Below are 17,431 nucleotides of genomic sequence, written 5' to 3'. Positions count from 1 at the left end.
AACCATGCATTAGGTACCATGTTCACATGATTTTCAATCATTTTTTTAAGTGAAATGGGTGTATAATCCCAACATGGTCTGTTTATAGCCATCATCATGGTACCCAACACATGTAACTAAGAATGTGGTGTAAACTTTCATGCTTTATTGTGACTTTCTTTTGTTCTTTTTTTTTTTCTTTTTGGTCAGGGAAAATGCAAGGATCATAACATGTGAACAATGAAAATAGAATGTAGGCAGTTGGCAGAACAAAATCATGCTAAATGAAGATGTATGATGATGCAGTGACTTATGCAAATGCAATGCATGAATATGATAAATGATATGTCCATTACGATGCCATGAAGAGAAGCTTGATGAGATAAAGGAACAAGCCAGAGTGAGTTGCTATGTGCCCCCCTAATTTAGGAACCTAATGGAAAGGATCCAAAATTCCCTTTCTAGTGACAACTCCCAAGGGTGGTTTCATGTAACTTTACTGGCTTCTAGAGACATCATCCTCTTAGATAATACATTGTGGCGATAGGGACTATCAACAACAATGCATCAACAAAAAGAGGAAAACTCTAGATGAGGCTTCACTGTTATCAAGCGAGTTGGAGACCCAGCATGACCATAAATTGACCTCCACTCCTTATGGCTCACATAAACCTGGGTATAGGGCCTAATATCTCAACGTGTGTGCAAGGTGTAGGTGCTTATGTGTGCATAGAAAAATCTTTCTAACTATGAATGTAATAGATAGGCAGACACACACCAAACACAATAACATAGCAAAAGGTTATATACAAATATGGACAAAACAAAGGATAAAAGGGAAAAGGGAACATAAATAAAGAAGAAGTCACGATAAAAGCATTGCACACTGATTGAATGGCCTAACTCTCTAACAAGTCCCAGTGGGAGGGCGAGGCGAGATAAAAAAGTGTGTCTTCCAAAAAAGGAGAATGTGTGGGAGTTGTCACCAATGTTTATTCGAGGAAAACATTAGAAAAACCAAAAAGTGGTCTGCAAATTTCAAAGAAAAGGGTTCAGGAGTTGTTTACGCGCGGGGAAGGTATTAACACCCCACACGTTCGTCACAAGGGACGACAGCCTTTAATCGAGTGTGCAAAAATTGACTTCAATATTATTTATTTTCCCTTTTTATGTTTCTTTATTTTTTGGGGTTGACAAGGGTATTGCCCTTGCTCCTACGTATCCTCAAGTGCGATGAGGAATTCACACATACGTAGTTCTTTAAGTCTGAAAGTTGTGTGTTACATTGATTTTATGTTTTTTGAAAGATTGATTTTAATTGCGAACCAAATTCATTTCAGGCGTTGTACCTTGAAACGATGTTTTAATCTTTAAAAAGCAGAGAGAATCGTTAAGGCGTTGGACCTTGAAACGATCTTTAAAATTTGAAAAGAGGTGAGAGTCGTTAAGGTGTTGGACCTTGAAACGATCTCAAGTGACTTTAATGAAGAGAAATTTAGTTATATGTTGATTTCATCTTGGTTTTATTCATTAACTTTCAATCTCTTTAAAAAATGATTTACGACATTAATGATCGGTTGAAACTTACTTTACAAGAAGAAAAGTGATTATTGATGGTAGAAGAATGAGATGAAGATGTGCAAAGCAACAAAGAGGATCCCTAAGGGTGAATAGACCGTATCCAAATCCTTAAAACAAATACTAACCGAATGACGACCGAAGAACGATGTAGAAGTCGATTACGGTCACAATTCGATAGCGCCTCGACCTTGTTTTTCTCTTCTTTCTTCTTCTTCTCTCTGATTTCTCTCCAATTTCTCTTAACACTGAAGGTCCAACCCCTTCCTCAGCCTTCCTCAGCCGAGCTGTTGCTTCACTCTAAAGTAACCTTGCTTGCCTAGGCGAGCTGGTTACTTCACCCCTAAGCTATTTGGGGACCCAGGCGAGCCAAGACCCAGAAAATGCCTGAAATGACCTTTTTGTCCCTCCCCTTGGGTATTTTCCGCATCCTTGACCAAAACATCGAATGATCTTCCGTTTTGCGCACTAACTGGTGTCGAACACCTCAATTTGGCTAGCAAGAATCAAAATATCCATGAATGATAGCCCCGGGACAAAATTAGGGTATGACATAAATAAAAAAGTTATTACTATAAAGTTGTATATATATATATATATACACCTTAAAATTGTATTAATTTATATTTGAGGTTTTTCTTAATTTTTTTTATGAAGTACTTAAATTTTAAAAATGAAATATTATAATTGATATTGATTATATATATACACTAAAATATACCTTAAAAAAATTTTAATTGATATTTATTTTTTATTATTTTTTTGTGAAGTTATGTAAGTATATTTTGAGCTTATAGAAGGATTCACAGTTAAATTTCTTTAAGTTTAAAGATCTAGGCTTCCTTCAAAAAAAATATTTGGTCATTAATAGGACACATTGGCTAATGTTGAAAAGGCAACTTCTCTAGCAATAGCATATCTATTAATTTATCTACACTAATGTAGCATTTAGATAATATATGTAAATCTATTTTAAATAATATATATTATTTAAACCTTAGAGAATGTATAATAATTTAATTTGATATAAAAATAATATTTTTAAAACCAGATTGGTCAATGAATTAGTGAACACACTAGTTTAATGTTTATGAATGGTTCAACCATTATAGAACCTTGTTTAAATCGGTATTGAGAAATAATAATAATTGTTGTTAAATAAATATTAAAAAATATGATATCATTGCTTTAATTATATCACTTAAAAATAAAATAAAAATCCCATTTTCTATGTTTTTAATTATAGTATTCATCAAGATAAACAAAAATGCCTAAGTCAAATATATCATAATGCTTAAGTCTAAATTTCAACATTACACAATAATGCTTACCAACAAGAAAAAAATTACATCACAAATAAAAATAAAAAAATAGTTTATGTTGAGTTTTCATTTTCATTAACAAGAACTTAAAATTATGTCTTATTAAAAAGCATCATTGACTCACTATGAAACATTTTTTTATCTCTCTTTTTTGGCCATTTCTTTTATCAATTTCTTAGTTCTTTGACACTACTAGAAAATAAGGTTTTTACATCGATCATTTAAGACTTTCAACATCGGTTATTAAATGATATTAACTAATAAATACAACATCGGTTATTTAAATAGCCAATGTTAGATGATAAGAATTATGAAAAAAGAAAGTTATAAATCTACATATCAACATCGGTTTTTTAAAACACTGATGTTAACTGTCGCTATCAATATCAGTTTTTTAAAAAACCGATGTTAACTGTCACTAACAACATTGGTTTTTTAATCAATAAGTTTTACCTATAAATATAAATAATCATTAGTATATATGGGGGAAAAAACCAAAACCAAAGTGCCAAACAATGATAGAAGATTCATGCATTTATTAACAAATCACACCAAGCTATCATTTTGATTTTGAACCAAGTCAATTGGCTCCAATTTTAGTCTCTAAATCATGAGTAAATTCATAGCTCAATCAAAACCACTAGTTACAAACACAAGTTATTCAAATTAATAAGATTTAACCATGGAATTGGTCAGTTGAAAGCCAAAATAACTAATTCTAAGCAAGATGCAGGGAGAAATATATGTACATGTAACTCTAATTTGAATTTGATTTAAGAATAACTTAGTGAAACTAAAAGGCACATATTAATTCAGTTTCCTAATTCTTAAGTCTAGTTTTTATATTTGCATTCAATTCTAATGAGTTGAACTATGAGTTCAATCTAAACTTTAAACCTATGAAACAAGATTATTTTCATATTAACTCAGCTTGCATCTCAGTCAAAAGTATGCAAAGACGGAAATATCTCAAGTAAATGCAACAAATTACAAGGAACATCTCTCATCAATCAAGTTTCAGATAAAAATAAGCTCAAATTACAGGTCAAACAATCTCAAAGCAGAAAGAATTGAGCATTATACTGATGATAGTTCCTAATTTCATTCATTTTCTCATTCTCATTTGGTCAAATTCTCAATTATTGCATAAAATCATTAAAATGGTAGCACATGGTACCTATCACAGCCAACAACAATTCAAGCAAGGAAAGTTTAGGATCAAACTAATACACAAAAATGAATTTCGAATTCTTTTGTTCCTATATGTATTCTAACTAATTCTATAAACTTTTGAGCTTGCATGAATCGAATCATAGTGCTAGACAGATTCTCAATGAATTACAAAAGCTTGCAGGAACTTGCTTTAAGATGTTACATCACTGATTTAGAACAAAGGTATGGGCTTTCCATCCAATACAAAAACCTAGTTATCAAGTTGGATCTCTAAAGTCCTACAAATATAATCCAGATATGGATTCTACACTAGAGATGAGGTGCAATACCATGGAATCTTAGAGAGAACATAGGCAAAGTGATAAATTCTATATAAGCAAATAGTGAATGAAAACCATAAAACCCAAAAAATATTGTCATTTGGTCTTTTGAGTGAAAGATGCTCGTGTAATCAGGCTATAGAAGATCACACAACCAGAAATAAGCAAGGGTGAGGTTGTGTGACCAGTGAATGCAACAAAAAAGGTGGAAATTTCAAGCTTTAGCCTAAACTTTATATCATCCTGGTTTCCTTTAAGAAATTCCAGAAGGACAAGGTAGTCTTCTGTATCAACCATTACCAAAACATCCTTGTGGTTCTGCTCAAATAAGAATTGATCACCTTATAGTTGAGATATTCCAATGGAAAACTAAAAATTTTAGGAACAAAGGTCCTGTTACTTTCCACAGTAGTTTAGTCACTTGGTGGTGTTTGGTCAACAGATTATTTTCTAAGCCATTTTACAAACTTTTGAGTTTTAATGTTGATTGGGGGGGGGGGGAGTTTTTGTCATCATTTCAAATTTATTCAAATTTTGGTAAGTGCCATTTTCAGTTAAATAAACTACCTTTACAGCAGCTCTAATCATGGCTGGACCACCAATGTCAACATTTTCAATTCCATCCTCAAATTCAATGCCCCCGGCTGATGTGACTTTATCATAAAATGGGTACAGGTTCACCATCATAACTCTAATGTAACACAACAAATTTCTAGCACAACGTACTTGTAATAACAGCTAATAACATAACTTACCAATCCCATGAGTACTGAGGTCTTCGATATGATGTTTTTGGTCTCTTTAGCAAGCTCGGCTTCCTAAGAAAAAATAAATGCCCAATTTAGCGACACCCAAATAAAAATATACAATTCAACATCGACTAAAAACACAATTGACATCAAAATCACTAACAACACATAATATAGGACAACAATTATTTTTAGATTACATTGAAGAAAGAGTGTGTATACCTAAGGGGTATTGTACTCAATGAAGCAGTAACCTAGGGTTTTCTTGGTTTCAAGATCAACCGGCATCCAGAGGCCATCCTCCTTGATAACACCAATTTGACTATAAATTTTTCAAACCACTCCTTTGAGCTTCTCGAACTTCTCCCTCGGAACCACAGGGAGGTTATCTGCGACAATGATGTTACCAAATTCAGACTCAAACTCGAGATTCTCCTCCTGGTAAACCACCTCGTCATCACTATAAAAGAGTCATAAAACCGCAACCCTAGGGTTCCATTTCAGTGACCAGAACCTGAAAAGGGCGACGTAGTTGATACCTGACGATGCTGCAATCTTCGCCGAGAGGGAGGCAAATGGCATCGAGATTGAGAGTGGAGAGATCGACGCCGAGACACAGCACCGTGTCCTCGATCTCCTTCATTACTATGAGGTCCGCCATGATTGTAGCAAGCACAGTTTTATCGTTATGGAGGCAAATGGCAGTGCGAGAAAGGGTTTGGTTTCTAGGGTTTTCTCTAGTTTCAGAAACGCAAAAACGGTGCGCCGCAGGGTGTAAGGATTGTGTTTTGCTCTTCCTTTGGTAAAATTGGAGCTTTATATTCTTTATAGGTTTCTCTCTTAATATTAATTCTAGGTGTCACTCTCTTTTTTTATATTAGCTCTGGAATTATTATTAAAATGTTGTCAACATTTTTTCTTATACTAATACTAGGTGTCTCTTTTTTTATATATTTTATGTAGTATAAGTTTAGTGAGTTTGCAGTCAAAAAGTATAGTGAATTATATATTTATTATTTTAAGAATTATCTTCCAAATTTATGATTTTTTTATTACTTGTAAAAATTAAATTTATATTTTATTTAGGTGGTTGTAAAAATATATTTTAAGGAATTTTGTGATGTATGTTTTTAGAATAACAAAAAATTTGACAGGTTAAATTTATTTTTTTTCATTGAAACAAATTATTTAAATAAATAAAATATTATAACTAAGTTACAAATTTTATATTGTTTTATAAAATAAAAAATTTAATAAATAATCTTAATTTTTTAAAATAATAAATTATATATATTTAATCTACAGTTAATTATATCCATAAGTAAAAGTAGTCATAGGTATAAGTTTGTAGAGATTTTAAAATATAATGATGATTTAATATTTATTTATCAAATGGTGACAAATATCTCATAAAATATATTTTTTAAATATTTATTAGATATTTTGATAATAATAATATATACATGGTCTGTATAAATGTTGTTATATGATAAAGTTTTTATTTTTATACTGATTAAATAAAATATATTAATAATAAATTTTAATTGTTTGACGATATAATTATTTTTACCAACATTCTATAAAAATTCTATAAAAGTTAAACTCTACTATTAAAAATAGTTTTTTTTTTTATTTTCAAATGAACTAATATGCAATAATTAATATAAATGTGTGTTATATTTAAATGATAATCATGAAATAATAAAATTAAAATGATAGAATTTATTTTAAAAATTTAGTTTAATTTTTAAATGCTTACCTTTTGAATTTGTTATTGTTTATTAATTATTATATTTTTTAAATTAAAATATAATTAATAACTCAATATATAATTTTTAAAAAATATATAAATAATTAAAGAAAAAGAGTTTATATTAACATCGGTTTTTTTAAAATCGATGTTGTAAGTACTTATAACATCGGTTATTTGAAAACCGATGTTGTCAAGCACTTACAACATTGATTTTAAAATAACCGATATTAAAATCGCACTAAATCGAGTTGTTAACATCGGTTATTTGAAAACCGATGTTGTAAGTGCTTGACGACATCGGTTTTCAAATAACCGATGTTAAAACTTATTTTTTTAGTAGTGTGAAGAAATTTTTTTATCAAAGTTAAGCTTGAGCATAGAGGCGGAGGCACTGGGGAGGCCTACAGGGGCCGTGGCTCCCCCAAGATTTTTAAACTCTCAGAATATTAGAAAATGTTGTATGTGGATAAAATATTAGGAGATGTCATAGCACATTGTAGGGAAGTTTAATAGCAGCAGTTTATTCGACTATTTCTTACTAGACACAATATACAGTGAACTTGTCATACTTTCTTTCAGTTTAAGTGAACTTGTCATACTTTCTTTCATGATTTAGTTGGTATTAGTATGTTTTGGTTTTGTTTTGTAATTGATTCAATGAGCCTGCATGTTTTTTGGTAGGGACTGAGTTTTATGTGTTGTTGGATTCTCAGTGCTTCCATGTTATATTTGTGGGACGTGTTTGTGTAATTTCTTGATGTAATTTTTTGTGGTTGGTAATTTGGTCACATCTTGTGACAAATTTCAATCCATTTATTTATAATATAATTATAATTATAATATAATTTTCTTTGCTGTTAAAAAAACTCTCATATCATAAATAAAATTATTTTACTTTTCTAAGTTCTCTTCAATATATTTTTATTAAAATACTTAATTTAAAAATCAAAATTCTCTTCATTTTTAATTTATATACTTAGTTAACTTATCCAAATATATATCACTTGTGATCCATTTATCCAAGTATTTTCTTCATATTTTTCATGTGACTCAATTATCTGTTTTTGAATAATATGCTTTAACTATGAATTTTTTTTCACTTGATTTAATAAACTTTTTTAGTTTCTTCTTCTTTTGATGCTAGTCTTTGACCCTTATGCGTTAATTGCACTTGGTGATTTGTATCTCTCTCATACTTAATACAATTATATATTTATTTTGCTCCTAAAAAACATTTAGATATATCTTAAAAGTTATATAAATATCATATATGTAAAATTTTAAATATTCTTTTATAAGTCATGATTTATTTACATTGGCCCTCTTTTCATAAAAATCTTGGCTTCGCCTTCGGGTGTGGCATCATTTGCTTGACCCAGCTAATAAGAGATTTTTTCTTGGCTGACTTTCAAGATTGGATTGCTCTAGGATTTGAATACTGGTGGGTTGGATGAGTGAAGGAGTATTTGGGCTCATGAGTGTTATTATCTTTGGTAGTAGAGAATTCAACAGACTTACAACCCTTTCTTTATTAGGCCATTAACACCATGGGATATTATTATGCAGAGTTGGAAAAATTATAAGAATTTCATGGCTCAAATGGCTAATGTTAATAGCTTTTCTAAGTAGCAGATTATGGTCAAATGGAAACCCCCTGAGCCGGGATGGCTCAAGCTTAATTGTGTTGGATCGGTCCAAGGCACTAATGGTATAGCAGGATGCAACTACAAGAAAAAAAAAACTATTTGTAGCAACATTTTTTGTTGGCAAATATTCCATATTACTGCAAAAATTACTTTTGTCAACAAAAAAATTGTTGCTGCAGTCCACTACAATAACATATGTTGTGAAAAGTTTTGCAGCAACATTTGATGTCGCTACCACTCTTAACACTTTTGCAACAAAAATTTATGCTTCTACTACTAACACTTTTGCAACAAATTTTTTTGCTGCTATTACTAACACTTTCGCAAAGAAAATTATCGGAGTCACTACTTATGTTTTCACAACGCAAATTTTCATTATCAACACATATGTTTTTATAACAAAAAATTTTGTTGTCATTACTTGTGTTTTCCCAACAAACATTATTGTCGCCACTACTTTTACTTTCACAATGAGCATTACGACTCTCACTCAATGTTTTCACAACGCAAATTTTCGCTGCCACTTCCTAAGGTTTCGTAACAAAAAAATTTGATGCCACAACTTTTACTTTCACAACAAACATAATTCTACATAATGATTAAAAAAACAATCTCCTTATTAAGAAATAACTAAATTAAAAAAAGAAATAACTAAAAGTTAAATAAAAGAAAAATAATTTGTCTAAGTAGTGCAATAATTTTTATTCCCCTTTAAATCTTTACTTTGAATATCCCATTATGCAATAGTTGAGTGACCACCAATTAACCTGCAATTTTAACATAAATAAATTATTAATTCAACATAAAAAATTACTGCTTTGAAAACAAAATTATTTGCAACTTACTTATAATGTGTCATCACATTAATAATAACTTCAACTTTGTGATCCATTGTCGGGGAAGATTGTCATCAACAAAACACCTATTAATTAATAATTCAATATATTGAACAAACTTTTAAAATGTAAAAAAAATTATTGTGACTATATACCAGTTAAATGTTAATTATACTTACCGAAATAGTATGCATTTTTAAAATATATTTGTCATTTTTTCTTCAATTTGTTTTTTAATCTTTCTTCAAATGTCCTTTGACTTTCTTCCCAACACGCTATCGTTTCTTCAAATGTCCTTTTGCATTTTCACCCAAAAAATTTTATTAGAAAACTACCATCATGATATGAAAATTTAAGAATATATATAGAAGAAATTCATAATCAATAAAAAAAATACAAAAATAATTTAAAATTTGAAAGAAAATAAAACTATAAGTACCTTCTTCATCTTGAGTCTGGTATGATTTGAAGAATTTGGAAATCTTGAACTTGAAATGTAGCTTGAGTGTGCCATTACTAAGTACAAATAGGAAAAAAATAAAAATAAAAACTTAAATTTCACCTTTCATTATTCTTTATTTAGAATTCTTACACAAATAAAACTAGTGGTGAGCTTGGAAAGAAAAATTATGGGGGAAAAATATGCTACTATAATAATCACTTTGTTGAGGGAGAGTTACAGAATTACCCTTTGTTGTTGTTGGGGACAAGCCAAGAAATATCTCATTCTTGCACCATTTTTTTCTTTTCTTTTGTCAACGAACAAAACATATTGCTTGTCAACTGATAACCATCAAATATATATGTCATAGATGGAAAAGGGAAAGTATGTATCATGCATAAGGAAGATAAATATTGTAGTTTTTTATAGATTATATACTAAAATATATTGTCGATATTATCTAAAATAAAATAATATTTTGTTGATATTTGATTTTATTTTGAAAATTTGTTTCAATCTTTTATCATATTTTTAAATTTAAATTGATATTGCTTTTCTAAATTTTTTTATTTAATAAGTTAGATATAGTACGATTATTACACATCTTAATTTGAAAATTTGTGTTAACCCTTTATCTTATTTTAAAAATTTGTTATTAATTCTTTATATTATTATAAAATTTGTTTAATTCTTTATCTTTTGAATATAAATTAATTCTTTATCTTTTAAGTTTTTTCTATATCTTTTATATATATATATATATATATATATATATATATATATATATATATATATATATATATTTTTGTCGATTAGATTTGATTCTATGGATATAGAGGAATTTAAAGATTTTTTACATTCAGAGATAGTTGAAGACTCTTTAAATTCAAAGATAGTTGAAAGAGAGTTGAAGACTCTTTAGATTTAGAGAGAGTTAAAGACTCTATGGATGAAAAGAGGGTCAAAGACTCTTTAGATTTAGAGATAGTAGAAGACTCTATGGATGTTGAGAGAGTTGAAGACTCTTTCGATTTAAAAGACTTTGTGGATGTTAAGAGAGTTGAAGACTCTTTAGATTTAAAGAGAGTTGAAGACTCCATAGATGCGGAGAGGGTTGAAAATTCTTTAGATTTAGAGAGAGTTGATGACTCTTTAGATTTAAATATAGTTGAAGACATGGATGCTGAAAGAGTTAAAGACTCTTTAAATTTAGAAAGAGTTAAAGATTCTTTGGATGAAATTGCTAATGCTCTATATTGTTCTACAATTTTGTTTATTTCAAACTTCTAATTTCGAGAAATGGAAGCGGGGTCCTTCTTTCTTTTAATTTGTAATTAAAAGGAATTCTCTTGTGCCAGAATTCTCTTTTTTTATTTATATTTATTCGATTCTTTAATTTCATTTAAAGCAAAGGTAGGTGTCTTTAGTTATCTTTTTATAATAACCACGTGAATTATGTTTCACGTGTTTCTATGCAACACCAATTTTGGCAAAAGCCAAATTTTACAAAGGTTGATTTATTTAATTAGCATAACTTCATTTTTCATTTGTTGGTCTAAGTAATTAGCATAACTTCCTACTCTTTTTCGTTAGCTTCTCTAGTCTCTTGTGTCTCCTTACTTCTCCATTTATATTAGCAGGAGACACCAAGAACTCTTGCATATTTCTGATTGGTCAAGCTCTATATTGTTAGTGGAATATGTGTTAGATTAGTTCATTAGGCATTCACTTGTGCTGAAGCTATCATGCATTTTCGTTAATATTATGTTAGCACCAAACCTTAAAAAGAACTACCCCTTTGCTTCTTTTTTTTAAAGTCAAATTAAAGGTCTCATATTATATAATAGATAATAATTATATAATAATAGTTTGTTTGTTAAATATATCCTTTTTAATCACATGTTAATACAGTATTCCTATATTTAAAATATTGTAATTTGATATTATTTTAGATTTTGTTTCATTTTCACGATAGATTGGAATATTCTTACAATAAATATATATTAATATGGGTGGGAATTTTTTTTTTCATTTCTCTCTCTCTCTCTCTGGATATCCTTATGTAATAGCATATACCTTGTTCTTATGCTTATAGCATACACCTTTATGTTATACGATAGATATCTTAAATATATTTTCACAATATTCTTATTCTTAAATATATATATATATATATATATATATATATATATATATATATATATAATAGATATCTTATTTTTTTAAATATATATCTTTTTATAATTTAATTGTATCTTAAATATTCAAATTGAGTATAAATGTAGAAAATCCAAATCAAGCTAAATATGTTTTTTTACTAAACTTTTATATGTTTGTTATCTTAAACTTGCACATTCATCAAACAATTTATTTATTATCGATAAACATAAATAAAAGTTATATTTTACTAAGTCACCGGTACAAATGTATCTTTTCTTAACAATGATGAATGTTGTTGACAACTAATAATTCTTTTAGGCCCATGTCATAAAATATATATTTTATGACAAGGTATATGCAGAGAGAGAGAGAGAAAGGAAAAGTTGTTGGTATAAAAACATATTGTTTAGCAACTTTAAATGTCATTATTGTAAATGTAACTTTTGCCAATGACTTTGATGTTGTTGATATAAAATATTATATTTCTCCAACGACCTTAATTGTCGCAGCTACAAAATTAGTTTTTCCCAACTAATTTCAAATTTGTTGCTATAAATGTAACTTTTGTCAATGACTTTGATGTTGTTGGTATAAAATATTATATTTTCTAGTGCTACTACAAAATTAATTTTTCCCAACTAAAAAAGTACATTTTTGAATGACTTTAAATTTTGTTGGTATAAACTATATGTATTAATAACGACGAGATTTTTTGTTATAATAAGTATAATTTTCCTTGTGATATTGCACTACTAGAAAATACACTTTCAACATCGGTTATTTAGAACATTCTACATCGGTTCTAAAACCGATGTTGAAAGTGATGATGTTGAATGTATGAATGTTAACATCGGTTTTGGAGAACCGATGTTAACATACATATGACAACATCGGTTCTCCAAATACCCGATGTTGAAGACAATGAACAACAGCAAAAAAAGTGTAGGCATGATGAACGTTGACATCGGTTTTCCAGTAAAACCGATGTAAATATGTTAGTTTAACATCGATTTTCTAGAAAAACCGATGTTAATATATGCCCTTAACATCGGTTTTGCTAGAAAACCGATGTCAACGTTGATGATGCATACACTTATTTGGTGTAGTTCTTTGTGTATAACATCGGTTAATTATAAATAACCGATGTTAATATTCAAATATTCACATCGGTTATTGATAATTAACCGATGTTAATGTACACTAGTTAACATCGATTTTCTACAGATAACCGATGTTAAATTACAAACGCTGACATCAGTTATACACAAAAAACCGATGTTAATATACAAACGTTAACATCGGTTTTCTATTATAACCGATGTTGGTTATGATATTAACATCGGTTTTTGTTAATAACCGATGTTGTTTTCAAATATATTTTTATACATATACTTTCTGTTTTTACAGTAAACCCAAAATTGTACCTGTCAAATGCAATTTCAGAAGGCCCAATTCACAGCAAATAAACATTTTATTCTGCTTTCAAACAGTTTTAATGATAATAAACATCAAATAATTGATTTATATATTATAAAGAACTATCAACAAATGAATTGAATGTTCATGTTACATAGAAAATGTAAAAAATGTTAAAAAATGTCCCTAAATCCTAGGCCTGATCTCTAATTCGGAGATAAAACTGTGCCCACTGGATCCGCAATGCTTTTAATCTCTGAGGCTCCATTCGGAGCATAAATATGGGTTTGACAACAATGAACGTGAGAAGCCAGAGAAGAAAAGGGTGGTGGATGATGAAACTGGCGACAAACATGAGCTGGATGAAGTCCTAAGGAGGCAAATTGAAACAAAAAACCGATGCCTCAATAAGAGAAAAATGTAGTTGTCACTTACTAGGTTTGGTGACCTCTGTCTCTGCAGAAAATTACATTAGCCGATGTTAATCAATTCTCCTTCATCATGATCATTTCGATTTGCATGAACGTCGTCAGCTTCTTCTTCTCCGACAACGTTACTAGTGATTTGAGCGGTCAAAGGACTAACATAGGTGTCCATGTATGAATCATCATCTTCTACATTAACACCAACTGTTTTGCCCTACAGAACCATGCACCACCTTTCATCACAAGGGTCTTGCACGTAAAATACTTGTCTAGCTTGTTCTGCCATGATGAAAGGGTCATTGTGGTAACCAAGTTTCTTTAGATCTACCAGGGTAAATCCTATATCATCGGTGCGCACACCGGTGTTGTTGTCAACCCATTTACATTTGAAAACACATACTGTAAATTTCGCATAATTAAGCTCCCAAATTTCATCAATGAACCCAAAGTAAGGGATGGAAGCTACACAGGGATTGGCGTCATTGACACTTGCAAAGTGTTGAGATTCAGCCCTTAGGGTGACCCCGCTGTTCTGCATTGTACTTTTGTCATCTTGTGCTTTTGTGTAAAATGAATACCTGTTTATGTCGTATCCTTGCCAGGTTATAACATTTCTTTTAGGCCCATCTGCTAGTTTTCTTAATGTTTCTGAAGCATTCTCATTTGCAAAGATTGTATCTTTAAACCAATCACAGAAAGTTTTGTTATGCTTTTTCAACGCCCAATTCTTTGACATTTTCGGATTATTCTGTTTGACCAAAGCTTCATGCTTAACTATGTATGGCAAAACTTCATTACTGTTGTTCAAGACATACAAGTGATCTTGTAACAAATCTTCTACACTTGGAGTGATCACCTGCAGTCCTCTTGAACCCTTACCACCCACTCTGTCATCATGTCGACACTCAGGAAGCCCAACAGCTTTAGCCTTCTCTAAGTATTCTGAACAAAATTCAATGGCTTCTTCTGCAATGTACCTCTCAACAATAGATGCTTCCGGACGATATAGATTCTTTGTATACCCTTTTAAGATCTTCATGTATCGCTCAACCGGGTACATCCACCGTAGATAAACAGGACCACAGCATTTGATTTCTCTGACCAGATGCACAATCAAGTGAATCATGATGTCAAAGAAAGCAGGGGGAAAATACATCTCCAACTGGCACAGTATAATTGCGGCCTCATTTTCCAACTCATCAAACATTACTGGATCAATCACTTTGCTACATATAGCATGGAAGAAAAAGCACAGGCGAGTTATGGTGAACTTGACTTTGTTTGGCAAGATGTCTCGTATAGCCACGGCTAACAATTGTTGCATGAGCACGTGACAATCATGAGACTTTAACCCTACAAGCTTAAGCTCCTTTAACTGCACAAGGCTCTTAATATTTGAAGAGTATCCTTGTGGAACCTTCACCTGACGAAGACACTGACAAAAACTTATCTTCTCCTTCTTGGACAAAGTATGGCAGGCTGGGGGCAAGTAAATTTTCTTCCCATCAGATCTTGGATGCAACTGTGATCTTATACCCATATCAGCTAGATCTTGACAGGTATTCAAGCCATCCTTCGTCTTGCCTTGAATGTTAAGGAGCGTCCCAATCACACTGTCACAAACATTTTTCTCCACATGCATAACATCAATACAATGTCTAACATCAAGATCAGACCAGTACGGAAGATCAAAGAAAATGGACCTCTTCTTCCATATGCAACTCTGACTTTTATCCTTCTTTTGGGTCTTCCCAAATACAGTGTTCAGGTGTTGAACCCGCTGATATACCTGCTCACCAGTCAACGATATCGGCGCAATATCATGCTCTTGACTTCCATTAAAAGCTTTTCTCAGTCGTCTGTAAGGATGATTGGGTGTTAGAAAGCGGCGATGCCTACTGTAGACTGTTTTTCTCCCATGTTTCAGTTGTATGTAACTTGTATTTTCTTCACAGATGGGGCATGCATGATGACCCTTAACATTGTAACCGCTAAGATTTCCATATGCTGGAAAGTCATTAATGGTACAAAAAAGCATTGCACGCATTTCAAACGTCTCCTTGCGAAACGCATCAAACACTACAACCCCCTCGTCCCACAACTTTCTCAGATCTTCAACCAACGGACTTAGATAAACGTCAATTTCATTTCCTGGATGTCTAGGGCCCGATATCATCATACACAACATCATGTATTTTCGCTTCATGCACAACCAAGGAGGCAAATTGTAAATTACTAGCAGAACTGGCCATGAACTGTGTTGAGTGCTTAAGGTGCCATATGGATTCATTCCATCACTGGCTAGTCCAAGTCTAAGATTTCTTGGCTCATTCCCGAAATCCGGATACAAACCATCAATCTTCTTCCACTGGGAGCAATCAGCCGGATGACGGACCATTCCATCAGAAATCCTTCCATTTGCATGCCATGTAAGGTCTTTTGCGTCGTCCTCGTTAGCAAACAGACGCTTAAACCTTGGAATGATTGGAAGATACCACAAAACCTTCGCTGGGGGGCCCTTGTTGGAGTTTTCATCAGAATTGCTTTCCTCTTCATCCTTCACTTTGTACCGTGAAGTCACACGGACAGGGCATTTGGACATTTCTTGGAATTCATGCCTGTAGAGCATGCAATCATTGGGGCAAGCATGAATCTTCTGATACTCCATACCCATCGGACACAATATCTTTTTCGCCTTATAGTAACTTTTAGGCAATGTGTTGTCCTCTGGAAGCAGATTGTGCACTACCTGAAGCAGTGAGGTGAAACTTTTGTCACTCCACCCATACCTGGCCTTCACATTAACCAGACTTAACACAGCAGACAACAGGGTTAAGGAATTCTTGCAGCCTGCATACAAAGGCTTCTTAGAATCACTCTGCAATCCTTCATACACAGGGGCGTGTGCTTGCTGGAAAGACTCCTGTCCAAGGTCACGAATCATGTCCTCTAACCGATCTCCTATTTCAACATCAAACGGTTCAGATTGGGACCCACTCTGCATGTCTGTCACTTCACCATGCCATATCCACGTTGTGTAATTCTTCTTAATCCCATCACACAATAGATGGTCCCGTATGTCATCGAGTAATTGTCGTCTTCCATTCAAACAGTTGATGCAAGGACAATAATATTTTCCTTCTTCATTCGGTCGACCTCTTTCTGAAGCAAATTGCAAGAACTGTTCGACGCCATCCTCATATTCTGGGCTCATGCGACTTTCATTCATCCAACTTCGATCCATCTACGCAATTCCATGCATGAAAATCTCACTTTTTTATTTATAGGTGTGGGCCTATCCCATTTAGGAAAACTGTCTTTTATGTTAGCTTCAATCGTCAAGGTTACCATTATTTACAAAAATTGGACTAAATTTCGGCAGCATTTCGCATTGGTCTCCAAGTACACGACATGACATCGGTCAAATGAATTTCCCGATAATCAAGTATGCACTCGGAGAACAACTTGAAATGCAGTGAACCGAAATTTAATCAAATTAATGAAAATAATAATAACCTTCACGAATGAATGTAACATAAAAATACCAGTCTCCCCAAACTGTCCAAACGAACAATTCAAGACTAAATACAATGGCTAATGCAAACTGTCCACAAGAGTCATTGCATTCAGTC

General features: G+C 31.8%; 1 protein-coding gene and 1 long non-coding RNA gene across 3 annotated transcripts in view; one reads left to right on the top strand and one right to left on the bottom strand.

The window, feature by feature from the left end:
* Positions 1–9,079: 9,079 nt before the first annotated feature.
* Positions 9,080–10,171, bottom strand: LOC114399415. Of its 2 annotated transcripts, XR_003663721.1 has the most exons (4): positions 10,045–10,171; positions 9,796–9,872; positions 9,366–9,442; positions 9,080–9,287 (listed from the first exon to the last, which is right to left on the bottom strand). It is a non-coding gene; the product is annotated as an uncharacterized LOC114399415 (long non-coding RNA). The 2 variants fall into 2 exon arrangements; XR_003663720.1 differs by lacking the exon at positions 10,045–10,171 and having other exon boundaries at positions 9,796–9,957.
* Positions 10,172–10,743: 572 nt separating this feature from the next.
* Positions 10,744–17,431, top strand: part of LOC114398716 — a 14,675-nt gene continuing 7,987 nt past the window's right edge. Inside the window, exon 1 of the mRNA XM_028360882.1 lies at positions 10,744–10,989. Within this exon, the coding sequence (XP_028216683.1) occupies positions 10,744–10,989 (246 nt within the window). The remainder of the gene's footprint in view (positions 10,990–17,431) is intronic.

This window comes from Glycine soja, chromosome 19, assembly GCF_004193775.1.
Source record: "Glycine soja cultivar W05 chromosome 19, ASM419377v2, whole genome shotgun sequence".
Classification (NCBI taxonomy): Eukaryota; Viridiplantae; Streptophyta; class Magnoliopsida; order Fabales; family Fabaceae; genus Glycine; species Glycine soja.
Note: the sequence above shows the minus strand (reverse complement) of the source record. Positions and strands in the feature narration are given on the sequence as shown.